Source organism: Amia ocellicauda, chromosome 14, assembly GCF_036373705.1.
Source record: "Amia ocellicauda isolate fAmiCal2 chromosome 14, fAmiCal2.hap1, whole genome shotgun sequence".
Classification (NCBI taxonomy): domain Eukaryota; kingdom Metazoa; phylum Chordata; class Actinopteri; order Amiiformes; family Amiidae; genus Amia; species Amia ocellicauda.
In genome coordinates, this window is record NC_089863.1 from 29,809,173 (window position 1) to 29,836,249 (window position 27,077).

The 27,077-nt window shown below is 42.1% G+C and overlaps 1 protein-coding gene across 1 annotated transcript; it reads left to right on the forward strand.

Moving 5' to 3' along the window:
- Window positions 1-1,752: 1,752 nt before the first annotated feature.
- On the forward strand, window positions 1,753-26,333 carry lix1l (limb and CNS expressed 1 like). The gene is made up of 6 exons (XM_066721589.1): window positions 1,753-2,278; window positions 6,919-7,082; window positions 16,732-16,872; window positions 17,613-17,708; window positions 19,076-19,153; window positions 22,288-26,333. Exons 1-6 carry the CDS (start codon window positions 1,927-1,929, stop codon window positions 22,540-22,542), a joined length of 1,086 nt encoding a protein of 361 aa, XP_066577686.1. The 5' UTR covers window positions 1,753-1,926; the 3' UTR covers window positions 22,543-26,333.
- Window positions 26,334-27,077: the final 744 nt, after the last annotated feature.

The following is a 27,077-nucleotide window of genomic DNA, read 5'->3' on the forward strand; positions in this document are numbered from 1 at the left end:
TAACTATTTACCTTAATTGACAAACATCATTGCTATAAAATTAAAGTTCTCGCTTGTCTCCCTTATTGAAGATCTTATCTTAGGACATAAACCCTGGTACAGTACTTCTGGACATTTCTATGGAGCCAAGGACCAGTAAATAATAGTGGGGTTGAAGATATTCAACAACATAAAAAGACATTTACACTTTTCCAAGGCTCTGTTTAAAACTCTTAGTATGCTGCTGTTATAGGAAGTGTTCATAACTTTAAATCCAACTAGAGGGTGCCTGATGCCCACATTTTGGCATTTTCTCTTTGTTACTAATGGAATATTTTGTATAGCTGTTAATCCAAACTTTTATCTTGGAGTCACATAGTCAAATTGGTTGTTTTAGCTGTCAAACAACAGTACAAGCACAGTAACTGAATATTATGAATTTAATGAAACACAGATTCATTTATGGTCATGCTTATTTATGTTTTTAATTAGGAGGGGGTGGCGTATCAAATTAATGTATTGCCTTAAGGAAAATCATTATTTTTCTTTTTGTACTGAATAATGTTTCATGAAAATGCATATTATAGGTGTCATTTTGCATTATTAAAGTGTGTTTTAAATGCTGATCACTGTGGGGAGGTGTGTAGAAGGACTTAAACAGTGATTTATACAGTACACAATGAGTTAAATTAATTATACCTATTATTAATATTAATAGTAATACATATCATAATTACATGGTCATGTTCAAAATGCTGTATTAATGTCACACACGTGTTAAACAAATGAAGTGTACAATTAATCAAGGCAGTGAAGCATAGATTTTAAACACTACACTTGTAAACATTCTCTCTTTAAAAGATCTGCAAGGCAATTAAAATGGCTGGAGGAGACCTGAGAACAAGTTGAGTTTTGAAGAACCACTGTTTGCTTATTTGTGTGGGTATGGGTGTGTTAACTACTGAAAAAATGATCTGTTGTGCAGATGTCAATTCTACTCATCTTTCATTCTCTCTGTCCCTGTTCCATTAGCCTTTCAAACCCATCTAATTGAGTACATATACATTAATTCCCTCAGTTCACATCCTGGTCCGAAATACATTGTTCCTCTGTTGCAAGTGAGGTGCATCTATATGAGTTTTCTTCAGGACCCCCTGTAAGCCATGTAAGACTAGCAGTTTATTCCAGATGTGCAAATTGCTTAATTGTGCCGTGCATTAGAAGGTCTTAAACTAAAATACATTTTGTGCTGAATTATTATCTGTGCTGCAACAGTATTTGGGTAACACTATATCATCACTGGACATATTTGCATTTGTTATTAAACAAAAAAATAATGAATGAGAATGAACTAGGTCTGTATACATTTGCAGTTCCATTTGCATGTATATCACTTCCCCATTCACTGTACATGAATCACGAACAGCCACAGGTTAGGGTCACTTTCCTTGTTTCCATAAGGCATTCAAATGCAAATATAAGTTTGCAGGGTCCAAAGCCAGATAAGACCACACATTTACCGCATCTTTGAAGGGTTTAAAGAGTCCGTTAAACTACTATCCACATGCAAAGGGTAACCGTTATGCAAACACTCTCCCATATGGCAGAGCACTGTACTTTTGAGTGTTTCTGTTTTGCTTTTTTTTTTCCTGCAAAGTTTCCATAGCTAATCAAAGCTGTCCTCTGCGCCGGCCAGGCCCGCCCCCACTCGCAGACTGACAGCTGGCTCTGCGCGGTGATTGCGCCGCGGCGGCCCTGCGCTCAGCCCCTCTCTCAGCGCGGATTGGAGGGCAGCCTTAAAGCCCTGTCTAGGCAGTCCCGTTATTTCTGTTAATCACCCCGATCCAGGCTCTTTCTCCGGGCTTGGGCTCTTTTTTGTTATTGTTCATTTATTTTCATTTCCCCCCAGCCTAGTATACTAGTATTTTTCCCCCTCATTGTTTTAGCATGATGGAATCCGTCCGCCCCCATCGGCTGCAGCCCGGGATCGGCATCGGCATCGGCATCGGAGCTGGCGCGACCGCGACGCTGCGATCCTCTCTCCGGCCTGGGGTCACAGTCCCCACTGCTCCGCCGCCGCCGCCGCTCTCGGCCTCCCTGTCCGCCTCCGGGCCTCCGCCGCCCCCGCCGCCGCTGCAGCTGCACAGCCTCGGGGTCGGGGTGGCGGGGGGCGCCGGGCTGGGAGCCGCCGGGCTGGCCGGGCTGGGCTTGTGCAACCCGGGGAATCCGGCGGTGCTGAGGGAGGCGGTGGAGGCTGTCGTGAGGAGCTTTGCGAAACACACCCAGGGCTATGGGAGAGGTAATGGAGAAATTTGATTTAGGGTTAGCATGTTCCGATGTGGACAGACTGCACGTACACACACACACATATATATCTGTATGATTAGTACTTGGTTGTGAGGAGTTACAATGTGCACAACACATTGCTACATTGTAATGCGTGTTTTGGTTTCCTTTGCACAATTTTCAATAATGGTATGTGGGCGGACGCGTCTATCGACTAACATCATTATACAAACGCAGCTGAACCAAACTAATTTGCTGTTGTTTTGAATCATCATAATTCAGACCTTTAGGTGCAATGTAAGATTCCGGACACATTTGTTTTTTAAATCGTGTTCATTGCTAACATGTATAAAAGTGCATGTCTAACTTTTTAGTGATCAGAAATACATTTCCAAACGTTTTATTGAGATGTACTGTATTTGCAAACCAGTGCACTAAATCGGCTTGTATCAGTATTATTGCAGATCATATGTATTTGTTTGTTATGAATGCGTTTTGTAGTATTGTTTTGTTTCATGCACTGTTCTGTATTACTAAAAATGAAGGTGGGAGATCACAGTTGTACGAAAATGCATTGAGTGAAAGTGATCCCAGTCTTGTTCTGGGTCTGTTGCACCGGCATGAATGGCCGTGATCAGTGGACAGGCGTTTGTCCAGGGTCTCTGCAGGCGAAAGGCATTGTGCACACGTTTGTATCACTCATTGCGATACAAAGCGACGCCTTTGTGCTTTGTATCCCAACGTCAAGGCATGATCATAGAGCCCAGTTTTGTCTTCCTTTTGAGTGCAGCTGCAGAAACCCAAAACTGGCACTAACAAGGGAAAATAAATCCCCATTCTGGAGCATGTTTTCTGGTCAGAGAATGTCAAGAGGATTTACCTTTTCATTACTTTAGTTAAAGCTGTGGACCTGGAAAACCAAAAAGCAGGCAATGCTTCTGACAGCTGTGTATTGAAATGTGTCCATATGTGAGGCTTCAACCCATGTGTTGGCTGACCTTCTCACACTTAACTGCACTGGGGCTCTGGATCACACAAGACTGAATATTGTGATGAGAGGAGTCTGTCGTTTTTCTTTAGGGAAATGTAAAACCCTGGCTCTTTGACGGTTGTTTGTCAGTTTCTCTTCGGTTGTAGGTGTCACTTTTAACTGCATGTTATAAATGCAGACACAGGCACGTGGGAAATGGCTATATAGAGAACATGGCATGTGTAGTTTCAGGTAAGTTGAAAAAAGTAACTTATTTTATGTTGGTAAATCAGACAGTGATTTATTTCAATATCTAGTGGTGCCCAACCCCAGTGGTGCCTCAGGGCTCAACTGCTTAATTGAGCCAGTTCTGTGTCTTAATTAGGCCAAGTGTTCCTCTGTTCAAGGTATCCAGTGATTTAGACAGAGCTCGAAAACAGTATTTCAGAGGGAAGTGAAATACTTCCTCAGGTACACACACTTTCTATTGCATTGATTCGTTTTTTAAGAGGGTTTCATTGGTTTCAGCTAGTCTTTGAAGGAAGTATTTGTCCCGTTTTCCTTAATAATTATTCTGTAATGCTATTTTCTACCCTTGATTGCACAGTAGGGAAAGAGTTGACCTTATGCAGATTATAACACATCAATACATATCATCTATTGAGCCCTGCACATAAACAATTGCACATTGGACAATTAAGCCCGGAAACCCATTTTTGCAGCACTTTACTGCATATTTAACGGTGTAATGATGTCAGAGCCATCGTAATAAACATATCACATTGTTACAGGCACACCACACACTACATTGTTTGTTCTTAAAATGCACTTGACGGTATCAATATTGTTTCAGTAAGTGCACTGCTCCGACCTCAAGATCTAAGAGGGACCCAGCAGCAGGACGGTGGCACTTTGCCGCTAACAAGTGTCTGGTGTTTAGTCTTCCTACAGCTGTCAGTCTTGTCTGGGTGACTGTGGATCAGTCGGATTAAGAGCTGCCATTTACAACTGCCAAATGGATCTTTGTCTGTCGCTGCTTTTCCGTCACCCTAATCCTCCTTTCCATGTCATTAACAGTGCTGCAAAGAGCTGGACATGATTCCAGAGACGTTTCGTTCAGACCTTTCTACCTATGGCATCAGAGTAAGCCATGTTAGGCTTGTATGAAGCATTCTGTGCCTAATAATACATTTCCCACTGCCTGTTGATTTAAAGCGAGCAGTCTCGCTCCATTCAATTTCATTTCTTCAATGAAGTCTGTCTCCCAAGTGATTTAAACCGGTTAAAACATCCTCTCGCGCCCTGTAGTCCAGTCAGTGTCGGCTCCAATCTCGGCTTTCTCATAGAGCACTGTCATTTTATGCATCTGAACCTGTGGCTCTAGTGTATGAGGAAGATGTTTATCACTTCTGTCATATAAGCACCTTTTTCAAAAAGTTAACATTGAAAACCTGCCCAAATAATGGTGGATCTCAAAACCCAGCAGTCGTGCTCCTTCAGCATTTCAGGATGTGTTGTCTGGATAGCAGAAAAAGGGCAAAATCAGCCATTATTATAATGTCTGTATCTCTTACGCCATAGTCTCTTTTACAGCTGACAAGTGGTACACATCTTACTTGTGTACTATAGCAACACGTTTAAGATGCATGGAGCCGTAATTTTAGGAATCGCTTTAAGCTTGTCCTTTTCAAGACTCTCCTACAAGCAATTCTGTGTTGAGTTGCCCTCTGCACTTGGCTGTTATTTTATATATCATTTTATTTTAGAGCAGCTTTGTACTCCAGCACTGTGAATAGTTAGGGACTATGCTGCATTGTACTAACGTGTCCCCAGTGAAGTGTGCAAAGCCAGCACACACTGGGCCCAGAGTCTTGGCTGGGGGCCTGGTTTGCCAGTTCACTTAACTAGTTACAGGGTATTATTCAAACTAAACTTCCCATGTCGCCACTTCCAAAACCCCAAGAAAGATCAAACCCGACTGACTTCCTAGCATTTTAAATCCCATATCCACCGTCACTCGGTCACTGCTGCCATCCTGCCTGTATTATATTCGATACCCTGTGTGTCTCTCATTCTGTCCCAGCTTATTGTCGTCGTCCCACGACCACCCCCCGTAGGCCATTATGATCTTTCCTACCAATTTAAACTTATTCGCTGCACTATGGGAATTACTTGTATATGCTGATGGTTCTACCCTTGTAATATTGTCTACCTGTAGTATATTGTATGTTAATGATTATATGATTAGTCTTGGATAAAGGCATCTTGTAAATTAATGATCTCATCATCATTATAAATACTTTGATGTTGCTGTATTTTAATTTAGGACTGGGCTCTTTAACCCTAATCCTGGGGACCCACTGACCTGCTGTTTGTTTTTCCACCAAGTTGAACTTACAATGTGCTTAATTGGACCGCTTATGTTGTATAGCTTTCAATGAATCGGAGATTTCATTGATCTGAAATCATCTTGAACTGTATGATATGATTAAAAATGCTGGGATAAGGCAAGTTCTGGGTTTAATTACGGTTTTCATTCAGAGACTTCTTCTAAACTGCAAGCGCAACACGAATTGTAAAAGCTAATGTGCTCCTACACTGGATAACAATTTGAGCAATGATTGAGAAGGCAAGTAAACCCTGCTTTACGATGACCAAATGTAAAAGAAAGCGTACATGTCTGATGCAGGCTAAAAATCGAAAACTTGCAGTCGACAATGTATCCTTGACACTCACTAGTCTGACAGCTGTGACTTTATTTGAATCTGAACACACGTAATTTTCTTATTTTGAAGATCCTTTAAAAATCTATATATATTGCCTGAGTTACTGATCTTAGAACTTGTAAAACAAACCCCAAAATGTGCTGTTTGACTGCATAATAGTTTTGCTTCTGTTCTAGCAACTATGGTATTTAACATTTCATTCCAATTATATTTGGTTTCTGTAGAGCAGCAAGATTTTCTTTCAGGTTGTTCAATTTGGGGGGTGGGGGTGGGGGTCATATATTTACCTGTCTGTTTTCCATGGATAGGGGATCTACGTATTATTTTTCCTGCTTGCACCAAGCAAAAATAATATATTTCTCTCCTTCCGGCACTTGCTCAAGATGCATCTTTTCAGACAGTACTTTTTAGACTGTAATATTAGTCCTTTTAATCCCTGTTAGATAGCACTTCACAGAGTTTTATAAAGCTTCTTGCATTTTTGATTGTTTTCCTCCGTGCTCCCTTTCCCGTAGCCCTTGACTGTGACATCTTGACAGCACTTAGCTTTTACTTTCCAGGATGTATGTCCTCACTTACTGTACTTGCCTGTGTAAATTGGAATTTTTAAAATGTATTATATTTTGAATTGCTCCGTTTATTGTAAATTTGAATTTGTAATGTTTGATGCCTTGAACTTAAACTGTATTCTTGCACTTTGTATTGCAGTTATGTTGTAAGACATCCTGGATAAGGGCATCTGCCAATAAATAAAAATATAAATAATACATGCATGATGTACTATTCATGTGACAATCATGTGTCGTAGCTATGGAGAGTATGTCATCATTATCAAATTCATGTTGTTGCGTAAATCATTGGATAGGTGGCAGGAAGTGGATTTCAGTTGTTCAGGTCTTGATAGCCAGAAAAAATTACCAAAACTAATTGTGCCTTGCTGTCTTGCTGTGTGTGCAGTGAACGTGGTGGAGGCCCTTCAGGAATTCTGGCAGATGAAGCAGTCCAGAGGGGCTGATCTGCGCAACGGAGCCCTGGTCGTGTACGAGATGGTGCCCTCCAACAACCCCCCCTACGTCTGCTACGTCAGCCTCCCTGGGGGCAGCTGCTTCGGGAGTTTCCAGGTATCCATATCCCCTCCCTCCGAGCTGGCCGTCCCATTTGCCTTGTGGAAAAAAAAAAAAATCCTGACCGTGTCTTCTAGGTCTCTCTTGGGCTGGGGTGGCTTTCTCCCGTTCCCCCAGGTCTGGAGTCCCAAAGGCTGAAGATGTCCCAGTCAATGAATGCTCCCCTTGGCTGTAGCTCAGCATTACACTGTAGTCCTAGGCATAGCACAGTGCTCCTCAAATCCAGTCAGGGTCCAGCAGGTAGTGTAGGCTAGCGTTGCTCAGACTTAGTCTAAGGAACCCACTGTTTTTTCCTGGCTTTTGTTCCACCGGTGCCTTTTTGAACACTTTTGCTTTCGTTGAACTTTGTAGGTGTCTATATAACTTCATGTTGCTTAGTGTAATATGTGACTGAATGCATTTCTTGTCATGGATATTACAACCCCTTGTAATGTTGTGCATGTGTTATATATAATATATATAATGTGGCGCCAGCTAATTGATGCAATAAAACCGTCACAGTGATTTCAGATGTAAAAGAAGTACAGGGAACCCTTATGTGCAGGTGAGGAATCTGTAATTAAAGTCCCACTGTTGAAACCAGTTTTGTTGCTTAACTGTGGCGACCCACTTCAAAGGGGGCGGCCTATTTCCCGAGCGGGCGGCTCGCTCTGTGATCGCTGGCGATGGCCGCGGTGGCCCGTGGAGTTTAATGGCGGGGGTTAATGGCTCCGCGCAGAAGTCTGTTTCCTTCACAAGGAGGCTGGGGACCCTCTCGCAGCTGCAGTGAGTCAGGGCTCTGTGGTCACGTCTGGATCTCATCGGTGTGGAGGAGCCAGGCGGAGTGCAGCCAGATTGAAATGAGAGAGAGAGAGAGAGACAAGCTGGGAGGAAGAGAGAGAGAATCTGGAAGAGGCAGCTGGAAATATAAAGTGACAGAGAGAAAAAGGAGAAACAGCCTCTGTATCTACTGGCTAATGCATAGCTTGCCTCACCCACCCCATGCATTGATTACAGTATACTTTCTATCATCAAAATCATAGAATAAATATTTACTGAGTAACTGTAAATATTTACAGTGTTTGTCCAGTGTTTGTACCATTTGTAATTCAGTAATAAGAGACATTGAAATTTCCTCCTGTTTTGATATTTTATTTAAAAACACTGAAACTTAATATCAATTATTGGCCTCTAGTTGCGGTCACATTTTCTGGATAAAAACCCCACTGTTGAAGGATCATTGATCAGGCTGTGAATCTGAAGGAAAATGAAGACCAAAGAGCAGTCTACAGAAGTTAGTCATACAAATGCATAGATTAGGAAAAGGGTACAAAATAATATCCAAGTATTTAGATATCCCAGTGAGCACAGTTAAATAGTCAGGAAGTGGAAGCTGCATTACACCACCCAGGCAAAACTTGTCCCTCAATTGACCCTCAAAACTCGGCACTCAAACAAGAAGGAGACTTGTGAGAGAAGCCACAGAGAGGTCAACAATCACTATGAAGGAGCTGCAGAGTTCAGTGGCTGGGAGTGGAGTAATGGTGCACTAGTCAACCATATCAAGAATACTGGCCTGTATGAGAGGGTGTCAAGAAAGAAGCCGTTACTCGGAAAGTACTATCTGAAAGCATGAGAGTGACCCAGCTGCATTGTGGGAAATGGTTTTGTAGACAGATGAGACCAAGATCGAGCTTTTTTGGCCAAAACTCAAAACGCTGTGTGTGCCGCAAACCTAACACTGCCCACCTCAAGACATGCCATCCCTACAGTGAATTATGGTGGTCCCAGCATCATGCTGTGGGGATGCTTCTCATCAGCAGGGGCTGGGAATCTTGTTAAAATTTAAGGAAGAATGGATGGAGGAAAATACAGGGAAATACTGCAAGAGAACCTGCTCCAGTCCACTAAAAAAGCCTTGGAGGAAGTTCACCTTTCAGCAGGACAATGATCCCAAGCAGAAGGCGCAACATTGAAGCAGCTCAAGAACAACAAGGTGAATGTCCTACAGTGGCCCATTCAAAGTCCTGACCTCAATCACATTGAGGATCTGTGGTACTATCCACAAACTTTGTCCAACTAACCTAAACAACCTAGAGCAAACCTGCCAAGAAGATCGGGCCAAAATCACACTGACACTGTGAGCAAAGTTGGTACATATCTACCCCAAAAGACTGAAAGCTGACATTGCAGCGAAAGGTGACCAAATATTAATGTTTGGGGCTTGAATACTTATGCAAACATCTATGTTTCTTTCAGATATTTCAAAACATAAAACCAATGTCACCTTACAATAATTGAGTTTGTGTTTTAAAATTAAAATATCAATGAAAATGTAATGTACCATTTGTAATTCTGTAATATGAGAGAATTGGTCAGGGGTCTGAACACTATATACAGTTAGGTCCATAAATATTTGGAAAGTGACACAATTGTCATCATTTTGTCTAAGTACACCACCACAATGGATTTGAAAGGAAACAATCAAGATGTGCTTTAAGTGTAGACTTTCATCTTTTAATTTGAGGGTAGTTGCATCCAAATTGGGAGAACGGTCTAGGAATCGCACAGAGGTTTTTTTTTTTGCAAAACCAGGCCGCTGTGAAGTCCTTCCCTCTGATGGGAGGAGCAGCGACTGGGTTTGGTTTGTGTTTCGTTTTAAAAACAGAGACCGAGAACAACACTACGAGCGATACAACCTGACGTGGAGAGGACTTTTGTGTCTGTTTTATTATTTGTGCTTTACATGATTGTAAACAGCGTAATACATACACGTTTCTGTTCAGAGATATTAGGAAGAGCTAAACGTGTAGACAACAACATATTCAGACAAGCATTTTCACATAAGAATACGGTTCCATGTGCAACAATAATAATAAATATCAAATATGTATTGTTATTATTATCGTCATTTGTGCTAGTATATATGTATTTTAAACGGCACAGCGTGACTCCCTTAATTTATAGTGCCAACAATACTTTTTGCCGTATTATTTATAATTTACTTTAGCAGACGTCCTTAACCAGGGCAAATTACAGTTGAAACAAAATACACACGTTTCACGATTTATCATCCAGCTCCAATATAGCAGGTTATAATTTAACTAAAGTGTGCACGTTTCAGTCATGGCGTTTATGGACGCATTTATTTTACCAGTCCTTAATGTTTTAGAGGGAGCCCCACATCTGCTGTATTAATTTATTAATTAATTTAACTTGTAAATTTATCACGTTAACTGAATCGTGTTCGCCTTCACACTGACTGTCTCTGCGGATTGTCCTGCACACCATTCACACAACACAGCCTGAAACACTGGCCAGTTATTAATAAAATATTAAGAATATCGGCTGCTACTGCTCCGATTATTAACCTTCAGTTTATTTTAACTAGTCACGGCACTGCACCGCTGTCCTGTGAAATCCAAGTTTTGAATGCACTGGGATATTAACTGTAAGCAGTCATTGTTTCTGTACATGGATTTCACTCCATGCTGCTAATAAACTTGTAATTTCTTCGTGATCGCACACGGTACTTGAGATTATATCTTCCGATACAATGTATCTGATCTCCTCCCTGTGTCTCAAGTCAAGCACACACCTCCAATTCTGAAAGCGAATCATGTCCTCAGTGGGCGGGACGGGCGCTTACATACACGTCCAGCACCAGCAAGTTAACTGTCCACAAAACACGGACACGTCCAGACGCTTAGCCAGTGGAAACGCCCATTTAAGCGTCCGGGGCCAGACGCGTCCGCCAGTGGAAACGGGGCATTATACTTCAGGTGTACAGTTGAAGGGGGTAGACAGATCAGCTGGGAGAGAGACCGCATTGGAACAGGAGGGGGAAATGTTAAAATGGAGAAGGAGGAGAGACAGACCATTTGTGAAGAGCGGGAGATTGGAGATGGGATGGAGAAGGAGAGTGGGAGAGAGGAGCTGGGAAAAGTGAAGAGTGGGGAGAGAGAAGGAAAGAAGAGACAAATTGGGAGAGCAGAGCAGCCAGAGGTAGCGAACGAGGGGGTGGTTTGGCAGACAGATGATATGGGAGAGGGAGCGAGAGGGGAGATGTCTCCCTCATCCCTTTCTCCACACACGCTGGAAGAGGCAGTGAGAGATACAAAGGAGAGAGAGACAGGTTGTGGGGGTAGATAATCAGGTAGACTGAGATGGAGGAGGGGAGGGGGAGGTGAGTAGAAAGAGGGAGCAACAAAGACAAGTTTGAAATTGGGAGGGGGGTGCAGAGTGAGAGAAGTGAGAGGGAACGGAAGATGTGAAGGGAGAGAGAGGTGAGAGAGTGAATGGGGAAAATTTGGGAACGGGTGTGAAAGGAGCAAAGAGGTGGCAGATAGAGAGAGAGACATACTGGAAGGAGGAGATTGGAAGTGGCAGATGTGAAGAAGAAGGAGAGAGGGAGGGGTTGATTGGAAGGGGTAGAGAGAGAGAGAGAGAGTCTTACAATTGTATGGGACTCGGTTACAAAAAAAAAACACATCCTGTTTACATTCTGCTTCACAATGAAAACAAATGGGACAGTTCTACTAAACAAGAGGGAAAATAGAAATCCAAAGATGGTAATTAAGTGAGAGAGAGGGAGAGAATAGAAGTGAGAAGGGAGACAGTGAAGAGATGGAAGAAAGAGAGAGATGGGAAGTGAGGGAGATATAAGAGATGAAGGCAGGGGGGGAGGGGGGGAAGAGAGAATGAGCCAAGGAGTTGGGAGGAAGAGAGGAAGAAGACTAATGAGGAGAGAGTGAAAAAGAGTGATGGAAATGAGGCACGAGAGAGACCTAAGAATGGGAGGGACTGGAGGATTAGGGAGAAAAGCGAGCAAAACTAAGATGGACAGACAGACAGAGGAGCAAAGGGAGATCTGGAGAAATTAGGTGGAAGAGATGAGCGGTAGAGATCAAGATGGAGGGGGTGAGAGTATAAACAAAGGAAGAAAAGTCCTGTGTAACTGTATGATCCAAGTTGGTCCAAGCCTGGGACAGAGATAAAGTTGTTTCTCAGGACGGGGCACCTCTACGTCTGCATTCGATTTCTATCCCAGATGCATGAAGCCTTAATGAAGGGATTTTTTTTGTTTTTTCCTGATGCATTTTCTTTCTCTCGTGTAATGGAAACATTGATTGACTCCAGGTTTTCGAAAAAATGGACATCAGAATCCACTTTCTGTTTACTTTTTATTAAGGACTTTTGCCATTATTTTGGACTCCAAAATGTATCCACTATGACCAAACCAGCAAACAAAGAGAAAAATCAAAATGTATGGATAGATTCCTATTTGTGGTATCTCCCCACTTTTGTAAATGTTTGTAGACCTAAGCAATTACCACTTTTTTACTCTCACTACCTCTAATCTGCACTGTATTTTGAACCGTATTCTTGCTGAAATTACTTCAACTAGGAAAATATACGGTTTGCTTTTCCTTGTCAAATGATGACTAATGTGTATTTTTGGACACTTGTCACCCTGAGTAAAAATGTCCACTAACAGATAAATAACTGAATAATTGTCACCAGATTGTGGAATTGTTGTTGTTGGGTTTTTTGTGGAGGGAAAAAAAATGTATATTAGTTCCTCCTGATTTTTTTTGAGGACCTAAATGTGCGTAGACCAAAATGTAGACAGGAATGTACCAAATTGTAGTGTACAATCCTATACGGATGGGTGATTTAATACAGTCCCTGTACTATGTCTGCACTGACATTATTGGTTGGGATGAATGAATGTTTGTGTGTGTGTGGTGGATTTCATTGCAGAACATTCAAAGGTATGAGTTTTTTCTTTGCCTGTTAACATCTCTATGCACTTGGTCTATACATAATCGTGTTATTTAATTACAAACGAAACTTAAAATAAATGTATAGTTTAGAAATCCTGTTCCGTTTCATTTTCTCATGTATTATTCTGATTATTATTATATCTTATAGTAAATTGGCAGGCTGTAAAGCTGTGGTTGGAAATTCTTATGGCTGTGCATCTGGTAGAGATTACAGAGGAAAGACTCGAGTTAACAGTTGGAACGATCGAAAAACCCACCCCACTGCCCCATGCTGCTCCCCCGGCCCATTTTAATCCCGTTGCAGAAAAGGTTCCTGCTTCAGAGAATGGGTCTCGGCCAAAATCCCTCGCTGCAAACGTTTTTTGTCAGCCTTTCCAACTTCCCTGTGTGGGTGTTCTCCGAAAGTCCGTAAAGCCCTGTTTGCAATATGATTCCAAGCACAGCCCAGACGGGAATAGCAAGTAAAGAATCAGTGACTGAGGGTCTGTAGTGTAGCTGAAGCCCCTGCGAAGTTCACACCTGAATTCAAGTGACCCGATGACCTGCTTTAGAGTCGGAAAGCTCTGTACCGGATCTAAAGAGTCATTATTATTCTTTAATCACCAGCAGCTTACTTTTTAGAATGCAGCCTCTTATGCAGGACGGTTAACTTCAAAAATGAAACCAGGCCCAGAATTCGTTAAGTTTGGGACTGTTTAAGAGGGAATATCAATCAATCAATAATTTTTTATTTGTATAGCGCCCTTCGCAGGGTAGCCACAGAGCGCTTTACAAACTGGTAAACATACAACAAACATACAGCAAAATAAAATATAGACCTGTAAACATTTTACATGATCTAGAATAAAGTGAGTGAACATTTAAGTAAATAAACCATTTAGGCACGGAGGAGAGAAAAACAAAAAAACTCCTATGGATGGCATGTAGGAGAAAATGAATCTCTGGGGGTCCACGGCTTAGGGCCTAGGCCTCTCGCTGGCCATCGGGGGTGGGGGGGTTGGACCATCAATAGGCTTTACATTGCGATGGCTCATCAGACCTTGGGTGTGGATGCCCCGTTGACCCTCCGTGGTGAGGTGCCTCTGAGGTGGGTTGTGCCTCATCAGACTTCCATGGTGGGGGACGAGGTGCCTCGTTGGACCCTCAGAGGTGGCTGTTGCTGGAAGACAAGAAGGCAGTCGTGCTCAGATACTGGTCATGCAGTGCAGGACATTTCCAAAGACAGTTGTGCAATTGCATGTCCATGGCACACCGACGGCACTATGGGCTAGAAAAACAGACTAAACAGATGAGTCTTCAGCCGTGATTTAAAGGCTAAGACAGAGAGGGCATCTCTTACATTGGCTGGAAGATCGTTCCACAGCTTTGGGGCCTGTAGTTTTCTTGTGTATTTTAGGGAGCACTAAGTAACCGGCTTCCTGTGATCTCAATGGCCGACCTGGAGTGGAGATCTTTTAGGTAGGAAGGTGCCAGTCCCTTAAGTGCTTTAAATGTTAATAAGAGCACTTTAAAGTTACTCTTATGCGTCTCTATTAAATTGGAGTAGTAGGCAGACCTAGCAGAGGACAGGGCCTACTTGTATCTTATTATACTGTCATTCCATGCCATATAGAAGACCTCTAGTTTTGTTTCTCTCCATTTACGCTCACATCTACGGCATTCTGTTTTAAGTGAGCGAGTGTGTTGTTGGTTTAATTTGTTGTGTCCATAATGGGGCTACTGTATCTAAAGCAGTGCTTAGTGTATTGTTGAAATTATTTAATAATTAATCTGCAGATCCTGTTTTGATAAAGCTAGCATTTGGCAACAGGGTAGTGAATTTATGAATAGCAGTGGGATTTAGGCAGCGAGCTTCTATGTTCCTCTCCTGTGTGTCTAATTCTACTCCAGGCAGCTCAAATGTAATAAGGCAGTGGTCGGAAATCGTCTGGTTTTGGGTTGATATTATTAGGTTGTGAATCTGTACCCCACGGGTAATAACTAGATCTAGTGTGTGATTGTGACGATGTGTGGGTCCAGACACATGCTGAGTGAAGCCTACAGACTCCAATAGGGACATGAAAGTAACAGTGAGGGGGGTTGTCTTTAATGTCAATAATGTCAAAGTAATGAGTTTATCATAATGTATGGCTAAGTCAGATAAGAGATTGCTAAATTCAGTCATAAAAAAGGAATAGGGGCCTGGTGGCCTATAAATAGCTATAAGCTGAAGAGGTGGATTAAGCCTCAGGTCTAATGGCTTAGTAGACAGGCGCAGGTCTGTGCAGTAGATGGTGGCCAGCCCCCCCCCCTTCCCCCCACGGCCTGTTGCACGGGCCTTCTGGCAGAAAGAGTAGTCATTAGGGGAGGCTTCTACTAATGGAATAGTGTCTGGTCTTAACCAGGTCTCAGTCAAGGTGAGCACATCTATGTGTGTGTCAGTTATGGTGTCATTTATTAAGGCTGCTTTGCTAGGTGGTGAGTGGATGTTTAAGACTGCAAGCTTATACATGGGAGAAGTAATGTGAGCAGGTAATTTCTGTCTTGTAGTTTTAACTTTTATTAGATTGTTGAAACGAGGGCCCCCAGAGGAAGGAATACATCCAAGCCTATGACAAATTACTGTTTTAATAGGATAACCATTCATTTTGTTTGTATAAGATTTCATCTCAGGACTATGTACTTGGATCTCCCCAGGCAGGGATCTAGGATCGGGGTCAGGCTATGCTGGGAGTTACAGGCAGACTGCAGTGTAGGACTGCGAGCCTGCAGCCTGACCGGTGCTCTGAGGAGTCACGTTTTTAAACAACTAGCTATATTATCAGATAACATTAGCGCACCTCTCCAGCTCGGATGGAGCCCATCTCTTCTGTATAAGCCAGGCCTTTCACAAAAACAATCCCAATTGTTCACAAAAAACGAAATTATTTGATGCACACCAGCTTGTCAACCAGATATTTAGAGAGGACAACCTGCTGAAGGCCTCATCCCCTCTGTGTAATGTTGGTAGCGGGCCAGAGACAATTATATTCTGACATCGTTTTTTCGCTGTTTTGCATAGCCATGTAAAATTTCTTTTAAAAATCTCTGATTGTCTATGTCTAATATCGTTAGTGCCAGCGTCAATAACCAGAGTAGAAACTTCATCGCCTGGCAATTCGTCCAATTTAGCTTAGATTTCAGAGACTCTGGCTCCCGGGAGGCATTTTACTTCTACTGCTGGTGACACAATCATTATATTTCTAAATATGGAGTCTCCAATAATGAGCACCTTCTCAGCAGACGCGCCGCCGAGGGGTTCAAATCTGGGTTCAAATTCGAATGGGAGACCGGTGCGCCGGAGCTCTAGCTCTTGATTTCGTGCTTCTAGAGCCTCTCTTTACCGAGACCCAGCGATCCTGCGGTGACTGCGCAGCCGCCAGTGTGGGCCTCTTGCTGGCTACAGAGGACGAATCCGTGTTTCTACAGACTGAATCAAGCCAATTTTCGGCCTCCAACACGCGTACTCGTTCCGCCAACTCCTTATTAACTACGCATTTTGTGCAAGTAAAATTATCATTTTGGTCGGCGGATCTAACCATGGTAAACATGCTGCACGACAAACAGTAAATGGCATTAGAAAAAGACATTAGCAGTACTCCACTTTTGTGTGCCGCTGTTGTTTTTGCTTCGCTTCTCGGAGGCAGATCCGCGGTGCAGGCGCTCCTGTGTGGGTTTCACTTAAGGGGCGCAGAGCTACATATAGGATGTACACAAAGAGTGGCAGGGTCTGGAATGAGCTGTGAGGCCATAGTTGAAGTGGACTGTCAAGGAAAAGGCTGGTGAAATGGCCTACTGTAACTTCTACCCGTTCTAGGATGCCAGAGTTAATCGATTTGTGTTTTCTCGCCCCCCTCTCTCAGTTCTGCCCGACCAAAGCCGAGGCAAGACGCAGCGCGGCCAAGATCGCCCTGATGAACTCGGTCTTCAACGAACACCCCTCCCGGCGCATCACCGACGAATTCATCGAGAAGAGCGTCTGCGAAGCCCTGGCGTCTTTCAACGTAAGTGTTCCTCGATGGCAGACGCGGAGGGGCTAAGGGGGAGAGCCGGCTAACGTTGCCGCAACACTGTGTTCAAGCAAAACTAGAACAACATAAGGTTGCCGGCGACATTTTCGACGGGGGGGATGTTGACATAAAGTTGCGAAATAACGTGATCACCTTCAATTCATTGAACTGCATCCAGAGAATTGTATTTGTGACGAATCTCAAAATACGGAGAATAAAACCTTTATTTCAAGTTTAGTGAAAACCATTTAACATAATCTACTGTTCCTACGTAGACTAAATAATAGATTTGTGGTTGAAATGTATTGAAATGCCAGAAACGGGCCTTTGAACTATGTCTACCACGTTACTCTGCAGCAATCGCTGAACATTATAATGCGGTGTCCAATTTCTAACTTAAAACTTGGAGTAATCATGAAAGCTACTGCTGTCCTCTTGACAGCAGAGGCCAATGACAATAAATCCAGCTGAGCAGGCTTGTTGTTAATTCCAGTTGCCTTTTTCCGACTCCACTTCTTTTCGCCATTGACATAATAGGCTCTTCTGGAATTGGAACTGAACTGAAAAAGGAATTTCAAATAGAATTGGAATTGGAAAAACTGGAATTCACCCCAATCCTGTGGCTCAGACAGGATGCAATTTTCACATCTGTGTCCCAGGAACCAGGGTTGAGAAACACGAGCCTAAGAGACTCAACGATTCAGTGTCTCATCCAGGATTTCTGATCTTTGCAGGGAAACCGGGAGGAGGCTGATAACCCAAGTACTGGGATAGGAGCCTTCCGGTTCATGCTAGAGTCCAACAAGGGCAAATCCATGCTGGAGTTCCAGGTGAGTGGTTTTGCACTGGCAATAGTCTCTCTTGTTTGTAGGATGGAACTGCAACTATGTTGTAGAGTTCAATGACATGAACAGTAAAGAACAAAGCAATTGAAGCAGGTGTATTGTATACTGTAATTGTTTGAGAGCTCAATTAACTGTAATGAATCAGTCAGTAAATTAGATGTTATAGAAATGGAATTGACCCAGGACTAAAGGAGCTCTCATTTCTAACTACATTACTGAAGAGAAGTTTTCTCCCTTGTATAAAGGAGAATAAGGGGAAGGATTCTGTACTGTCAGAACCAAGGGATGAGAAAATGAATGAATGAAGGAGATCAAGAGGAAGCAGAATTTAGAGTGAATGATAGCGAAAAGAACAAGAAAATTGAGAAAAAGAAAAGGAGCATAGAGGGGAACAACATTGGGGGAATAGGTAAACAATGAAGAAAAACAGACTGAAACAAAACCATGAAAAGAGTGAGAGAAGGAAAGAAAATATAGATGAAAGGAAGAACATACAGACACAAACTTAGTATTTATTCCTTTGGCAGGTGCCTTGATCCAAGAAATGAAAATAAAGGGAGACAAAATGGAAGGAGAACACAATGACATATTGGCTAGAAAACAGAGCCAGAAAGAAGGGAACAAAAATTAAAGGAAGTGTAGAAGAGGGATGAAGGAAAAAAACTAGAAACATCCAGAGAGAAGGAAAGAAAGGCAAAGAGGGATAAACAAAGATCGCCACACCATAATTGGAACACAATCCAAAAAACAAACAAACTGACAGTTATCTAAACTCCTCCGTCTGGACGTAGCTCTGTTTTTATTTTTCCTTCGGCGAGTCGGGTTCCAACAACAGCTTCGGAAACTTGTGGGCTCCTGCCAGACCTTTGTGACAGGAGTCAGGCTTCTAGCCCGCACAGCTTTGCCAAGCACAATCCAGACACAGTTGGGAGTCTTAATCAATGAAAACCAATATCAAAACCAAGCTTTTTAACATCTTGAATGCTGATGGAAAGAGGGCGGAATATCTTAAAGGGAAGTCCTCAAATTCTGGCATCCCCCAATCAAAGGTGTAACTTTTACCAATCCAAGGTGCAAGAAAAGAAAGTGAATGAATTAGCTACCAATACTCCAACATCAGCATGGTCTTGGGGTGTATAGACCCATAAAGATTGGCAGTTAATTGTTCCTGCTAACATTTTTAATTGTTGAGTTCCGTTACAGTTCCTGGAACGCCGTTTATAAGAGCAATAACATTCCAAGATGCGCTTTTCCCAAAAGACAAATTTCCCAAATCACGGTAAAGTCGCTGAAGCGCGGTTTCCAAGAAAATGTCTGAACTCTGAATCCTTTGGATGCTGTTGTCCCCTTAGGAACTGATGACGGTGTTTCAGTTGCTGCATTGGAACGGAAGCCTCAAGGCCATGAGGGAAAGGCAGTGCTCCAGACAGGTACGGCTTGGCACAGCGGTCTCATTTCTAATACCTAAGGAGGAATGCAGGCTTAAGCCGTAGCTTTGTGCTGCTCGTCTTCTGTTGGATGCCTTGTGTGCCTGATCATTTGATGCCTCCTTTAGGAAGCCTTGAGGTTCTAGAGCAGGGGTTATCAAACTCCAGTCCTGAAGGGCTGTATTGTTTTCATAATTACTTCATTTTCAATTAGCCTTACAGAGAGATTGATGTAATATTCTCATTTTATGATGGCTGCTCACGTAAAATATGTTGGTGACTTGGCACAATGTTTTGGGCCCTGGAGAGAAGTGTTTGCCCAGTTCATAATTGAATTGGACCAATGAAGTAGCTGTGAGCTGAGCAGGAACAAAAACCAGAGGACAGTGCTCCGTCTGGGGACTATCTTTAACCCAAGATCCAGTGAGTCTCCACCCAGAACCCAGAGTGCCTAGAATCAGTGGCACTCCAGTGCAGTCTGTGTTGTTTCCAGCTTTTAAAAATGTGTTTAATTGTTTTAACTCTCAAGCATGTGGTGTACAATTGTCTAACAGCTGCCAGGCCGGGAGGAGGTGGGGGAGATGTTGGCTGTGGATTTCTCAGATAATTGCACACCAACGCCTCCCTGTGGCTCCTCAGGCGCCCACAGTGCAATGTCAGGCTTTGAGCCATTTCTCCCGCAGCTTCAAATCCCCCGACTGGGGTAGGAGCCGGGCTGTGGGCGTGCCGCACTGAGATTAAGAGCGTCAATAAATACGGAAGAAATACGGAGACATGTTCAGTGGATTTTCCTGATGTCATGGGGTGGTGAAAATAAATAATCTTCATTTCATAATGCCACACGAAATGCTTTGGGGACTGATTTTGTGACGCTCTAATTGAAAGCCCCTCCGCGGCTCTCAGTCTTTCCGCAGGAGGGCGAGTGCATCGTTGCGCTGAGGTGATGTGTGAGAGGGACGATCTAGAGAGTATAAATGAAGACGCGCACAGTGGGAGTGTTGTAAGCAACAGCAGTGATTTATAATGCTGTGGAAGTGAATTACATTAACAGCAGTCTCTTAGGAATTAATTACCGCAGAGCTTTACATATATTTTGTTGCTGTTGATTTCACTGCACTGTACAGTAGTGGCTGTAACAGATGTAATTCTGAGGCATACAATAGTATTTTCTTGTGGCCCAAATTCATACATTAAAGTGTCCATTGTTAAGGTGGCATTTGCTTACTTTATTGCCTTTAGATTATAAACACAGTATTTAGCAGGGCGTTTAGATAGCAGACTTGGTTTATTGTTTATTTTACATGTTGTTTTGTTCATTTTTGTGGAAAGTCCTGCCCCAAACCAGACAGATTTAATCCACCCCCCCCAGAGGTTTCCTATCATGGGATTGCATTTGAGGATCCCTATTTCGAGAGTATAATGCATACGTATGAAGAGAGTGTAACACATAGAATTCAAGTTTCTTTTAATATAAATTGTATACTGAAACCTTTGAAACTCAGTGGCTATGTAAACCCACACACATACATACATGGACACACACACATCAGTAGAAATCTACACATATTCAAATATGTGAGATGTGCTAATTAGCAGAAAATGTTTTACTACTTGTATTTTTGGCGATTGCCTTTACTTAAAGCAATCCAGGCCTTTTTGTTGTTGTTGTTGTTTTTCTCTTTTGTTAGTTTTCTTACTCTGATCACACACCACTACGTTGTTAATGAGGTCCCCAGGCTGATTAATTATGCCCTTTTTTCCGAGTTCACTTACACAAATGTGTGCCTTTCATCATCTTGAAAACAAAAAGAAAATCTCTGGGTTTTGGAAATATGGAAAACTGGTGGCAATTAAAAGTCAGAGTTTGGAATTTGTTCAACCAGTTAAAGCCTCCACTCTGTGCAAGTAAAGCCCAATAGGCTAGACAGCACGGGTTTTAATCTGAGTAGTGTCATAACCCAGTCACAGACTGTAATTGTAATTAATTTATTATTATTATTAATAATAATATTTATTTATTGGCAGACGCCTTTATCCAGGGCGAATTACAAAACATAAAAGTAATACAAGCTCAAACTAAATGCAAATGTAAACACTACAGAAATGTATTCTAATTCATCATCATTATTATTATTATATTTGTATTATTTTCATGCATGGTGATTAAGCAAGTTTTCCCACTACTGCATCAGGAGACCCCTGTGTCTTCTGGTTTCTATTCCAAACCGCTCTTAATTGCTTAGACTTAATGAGCCCTTAATGGAGCTATTTTCTTAACCAGAGAGAAGGAAATGTTTATTTTATCCATCAGATATTTCACATTATTTGAAGGTCTTCTGCAGTTAATGGTTAAAAATATTGTTTTGATTTGAGGCGCCACTGCACAATCAAGAATGTGCAGCCTGGATGGAATGATCAAATCCATGATAAGTGAATTAGTGAATCGGACCAATTATGTAACTAGGAGATAGGATGGGACAGCAGCTAGAGAACAGTCAGGCATTGAATTGGAGATGCAGAGCTCGGCAGGAGTGGAGAGACGGGGCCGGGATTGAGACGCACCAAATGTACAGGAGGTGTGCAGCTTCATTGGCTTTCAGGTTAAAGGTAGTGTGCCTCTTCTGGGTCATAGCTGTAGTGTCCTGGAGTTTATGAAAAGATTTCCCACACACAGGAAGAGGTTTGAATTGCCATGGTAGTTTATTTACTGCAGGGTTCTTGACCAGGAATATAAAACTGAGTGTGTGGGGTCAGGTGGCCAACCATAAACACTTGCACTATATGACAAACGGTTAGCGCTCCCTGTCTCCTGTCTCCTGTCTCCTAGAGTTCTGGTCCTTCAGAAAGAGAGACACCACCTTATGGCAGACAGGCGTTCCTCATTACTTTGTGGGAACCTTAAGTGCCCAAGCTATGCGCACGTTCTTCAATCTTTCTGCATTCAAAGCTTAGAAGGGAGGTTGAAATCTCTCCCCACCCTTGGCCCATAAACTATAAATTTGCCCCACGTTTTTGTCATGGCAAGTTTAAAATTCAGTACCGTGGTGACATGAGTCACATGATCACTCTACCAAAGACAGCAGTAAAGCGTGGCAGTTGTCATTTCCCATTTATTTTCTTTGGTTTTGTTCCACAAGGAGGTGCTTGCTCACTACTCGCACCGGGCGCTGGACGATGACATGCGCACGCAGATGGCTGCAGATTGGGTGAACCGGGAGCAGGGCGTGTCGGGCACCATCGGCAGGGAGCTGGGGGCGGCCGAGAGGGAGCTGGAGGAGGCCAGGCTGGCGGGCAGAGAGCTCCGCTTCCACAAGGAGAAGAAGGACATTCTCATGCTGGCCGTTGGGCAACTGGGCCACGCCAACGCTGCCACCCTGCCTTCCACCTGCTAAAGAGAGAGGGAACGTGAAAAAGGGAGCAGGGGGAGAGGGGTTATACAGCAACCATTCCCTTTTACAGGCCCCATTCTGGGATAATCTTGGGGGCTTTGCTACAGTAGACGTGAGGAACATCTACTGTCCCTTTTCAAAGATCCACTTAAGACATACAAGAATATTGCTTTGCTCGTATTCACCTCAAACCATCACAACATGCAAGTAGGCAATGATTGTAGTCCTTGGGAAGATGCTCAGTGTAAGATTTGGTTTAGGGTATGCCAGCGTTTCACCAACTTTTTTTATTCAAATAAATATTTAAAATAATGCAGCCACAATAGGGGATAAGATCCCAATTGCCCCCAAATGAAATAACGTTTAGCTGCATGCCACCTGAGTAAAGGTAATAAGGATCATATTTTGTATTACTGGGGTTCAGAGACCTGCAAAAACATTTTGTCCACTCGGCCGATAGACATTTCCAAGGACCACCTAGCTCCCACCCCTCTCAATATCCAAATCTAACTAAAAACCTGCTTTGATCTGGTCCTATAATGGCACGTTCATATTCTTGTGAAAAGTGTGACATTGGCAGTGCCTGGTGCCAGCTCGAGGTGAGTTTTCTCATTCCAAAAACCGAAAAGAGGCAGCCAAGATGTTGTTTTTTTCTGTTTCTTTCTGGAAAACCAGGTAACAGCCAGCATACAAGCAAGTAATGCTGTGGGTGTAAACCTTTATACCCATTGTTTTGCTGGACTTTTGCAGAACTTGACTCCTTTTCATGAACCCTTTGTTGTAGTGCAAAGCACCACAGGCCCCGAAACTGAACAGCGCAGTTGCCCTCCTCTACACCCCACTGAGCTCTACCCTGGGCAGAGAGGCACATTGTCCTGCAGGTGGTTGTTCCAGTTGAGCTCTCAATCACTTCAACTAAATAGTTTGCTTAATTTCAAATTGCTTTCCTTACAAAGCATTGGAGATGTCAAGTGCCTGATATCGTTTTGTATTTCACTTGAAATCTCTCACTGTTTAAAATTAGTCAAAAGCTCATTCTGTTGAGGCAGACTATGAATTGAATGAATGATTCAGATATGTAATGGAGAGCTGGGTTTGAGCAAACATCAGCAGGACCAGTGCTTTACATTGATCATTAAAGCAAAGGACATCCAGGGAGCCCGCACTATTAACGTTATTTACTTGTCCTACATATGTATCGGTTTTGTTTTTTCAGCAGCGTTGAGGGGTAGCTCCTGTCCTTTACATTTTGTGGCCGTAGCCGCTGCACGGTTACCCAAAGCTTTGGTGAAACTCGTTGACTTTGCTGAAAACAGTTTTTTTTGTTTATTTGTTTCATTGTTGCCCAGAGTTTTTTCTTCTACGCAGACTTGCAGACAGATATGTGCTTATGCTAAAATGGACCATATTTGACTACTTTTACTCTTTTTTCGTTTTGTTTTTGTTTTAGATTCTCAGTTTCCACTTCATGGTGTAATTGAAAAGCTTTTATCTTTTTCTAAAGGAGACAACGTGTTCTTCCAAGCACAAGAACATTTGTATAACCTGCCACGCAAACCATGGACGCAATAAATAGAAGAAGACAAAAAAGACAAACCAACAAAGATGGCTGTACACCATTGGAAAGCTGACATTTTAAAACCTCAAATACATTATGGTCAATAAATCAAGACAGTAGAGGCACTGTCATGACTTTTTACCAGCATGAAACAAAAAGCCAGTCTTAAAATGGCCAGGATGTGTCTAATTCTAACCGACTCTAACTAATCAAAACTAAATGCTGCTCTTGCGATGTAATCAATGTAAATTGATTTAAATGTCATAAGAACATGAGAAAGTGTCCAAATGAGAGGAGGCCATTCACCCCATCGTGCTCGTTTGGTGTCCATTAATAAGTAAGTGATCCAAGGATCCTATCTAGTCTATTGAAACCTTTATCTTGTTTCCTTGCGATTACATCTGGCCTCTGCAGATTTCCACCTGGTCATCCGTGACCTCAAGATTTCTTTGAGCAAAAAGTACAGTCTGTGTAAGGTAAAACAAAAAAACGGAAAAGTAGCATTACTGTCTTTCTGATTCTGCGTTTTAAAAGCAAGCCATACGTACCAGTGCAATGCCCAGCTTCCCCACTTTCTGGGAAGAACAACCCTGGATTCTGTGGTTTTATTTTTTGTATTATTATGATGTTATTTGTATGTATATTATTTCAGTAATGCTCAGTACTTATTTTATGTTTTTCCTTTTCTCTTTTTATTATTATTATTCCACTGTTCCAACAGTCACCTCAGGTTTTTTAGAAACCGCAAATCCAACCACAAAAGAGATTCTAATTTCACAGTTGAAAATGAGCCTGTTTTGAAATGTACATCAGCCTTCTCAATCCATCATCCAGTAATGCATTGATGAAGCATTAAAAAAACACACCTTTACCCTCCCCCCTTGCTCTCCTGCAGTCATGCAGCATGTGTTCTGGTTATTATAATCTCTTAGCAGATGCCCTTATCCATTGAAAATGACAATTGTTACAATATATCACATTATTTTTTACATATAGTTCCCCATTTACACAGCTGGATTTGTACTGGAGCATTCTGGGTACAGTACCTTGCTCAAGGGTACAACAGCAGTGTACCTCACCTGGGATTAACCCCACGACACTCCACTCAGGAGTCCAGAGACCTGAACGCCACTACAATTAACTGAAAAAGTTCAATGAATAAAAACGCATCACCCTGTACATAAATATATACTGTTAAAGTGGAAAGCATTCCCTCCCTTGATTATAAACAATGTTATTTGCCAGTTTCTTCAAATCAAATTTAAAAGCAAAATCCATCACCGCACAATTCCCTGACTCATCTGTAAACCCTTTGCCAGCTTCAGCGAATTATATCGGTGTTCAAAGTGTGGGTAGAGTTCAAAAAGTGTGAGCCGTTCCTTTAGGCACATTTTGTAATATTTGTAAAGAAATGAAAATATACAGGAGTATCCAGCCCTGGAGTTTTTGTGGTTGATGCATCTTAAACGGTCAACTGAATAGTATTTCTTGGAAATAGAATTGAGAAATGGCAGTATTTAGAGCATTCTTTAGCTCTTCAATCTCAGTGCTGGAAAGACATGTCCTTCTCACTGCTTGAACACACAGGGAGCATAACAGCATTGCCTCTTCCCCTGAAGTGCTGTCTTTACCTCCCTCCAGTCATAGTTTTCACCTGGATTCACCACCAGTCTGTTTCATGGAAAGAGCAGGTGATCCTAATGGTTTGTACATTCAGTGTTTGTATAACAAAAGGCTCTCAAAGTCAACTGCCAGTTAGTGTGCAGGGGGAGGAAATGAAGGTTGCACATGTGCAGCAAAAGTCTGTCTGTCTTCATTTGCTTATAGTTTTCATAAGGAGTTATGTAGTGCTTAGGCTAGGAGTCCAATACCAAGGTGAAAGGTGAAACCTATAGCTTCCTCTTCCACATCATCTGCAAAATCCTTGAAATGAATGTAATTTTTCACCAATGTATCCTTCAGGCTCTTTGTATAAGTAAAAATGCAAACAAATGTGTCAATAATAACCTCCACTTTATTGAAAACCATTACCAGCTATGCCTATTAGTGCAAACTCTTTTTGTCTTTCTCTATGATCTTAGCATTTTTTTTTTTTTTTTTTAGTTTTATATACAGTTTTTGATATATATATTTGATATGAACAGTTTTTTGATGGATTGCTTTTTTATTTTATAAGGAAGTAGTTTTCTATGTAGATTTTGTTTTTAATGTAATAAAGCAGCAAATGGAAAATAAACTGCTGACCTGGTTTTTTATTTGTGCAACTTTCAGAGAAATAAATGGGAGTACTGTCCAGGAACTGCCTTTTCTCAACGAAAACACAAGTGTTAGAAAAGTGATTTGCTCTGACTAGATGATGATTATTATTATTGGGTTTACAGTTAATGACATACACTGACTATAAACTACTACACAGATACATCATCATTTGTATGCCTATAGAGTTGTGGCAGTTTCTCGCTTTGTATTTTACACTTCTGCACCACTGCTGGAAGGCAAATAATTTTATAAGGAGCTCATTACAGGGGGAATGCAGCAGAGCAGCTTAGGAAAAATTCATGGGGTTTCGAATGTGAACTCTTGATACGCATTGAAACCACAACTGAGGGACCGAGGTTCCTGGGTGGGAGAAGATCAGCTCAGTTCAGTTCATCGCCAAGATCGCTGGCTGGAGCCAAGTGATCAGAGTGTGGTTTTGGATGAGAGGAGAGAAAAAACGGTCCAACGGCCACCAAAATGGTCTTCAGCCAGAAGAGCGTGGTATCTGATGTATGTACATTTCCCCTTATGTCTTTGCTTAACGATAGCCCCTGATGATTAGTTTGGTGAGATTCTCTGTTGCCTATGATGTCATGCTTTGAACTGTGCATATTTCTACAATAATTATATGTTATGAAAATATGGGTAAATAACTTGATATTTATATATTAGTTTCCTTTTCTCTCCATATTATTTTAGTGGGTGCTTTGTTTTATGTGGT

Bases quoted from the DNA above. Each gene is read 5' to 3' on its own strand.
- lix1l (XM_066721589.1), top strand. From the start codon at position 1,927: ATGATGGAATCCGTCCGCCCCCATCGGCTGCAGCCCGGGATCGGCATC. The intron at 17,709-19,075 runs GTGAGTGGTTTT...TTGTCCCCTTAG, and splicing joins AATCCATGCTGGAGTTCCAG to GAACTGATGACGGTGTTTCA. The intron at 19,154-22,287 runs GTACGGCTTGGC...TTGTTCCACAAG, and splicing joins AAAGGCAGTGCTCCAGACAG to GAGGTGCTTGCTCACTACTC.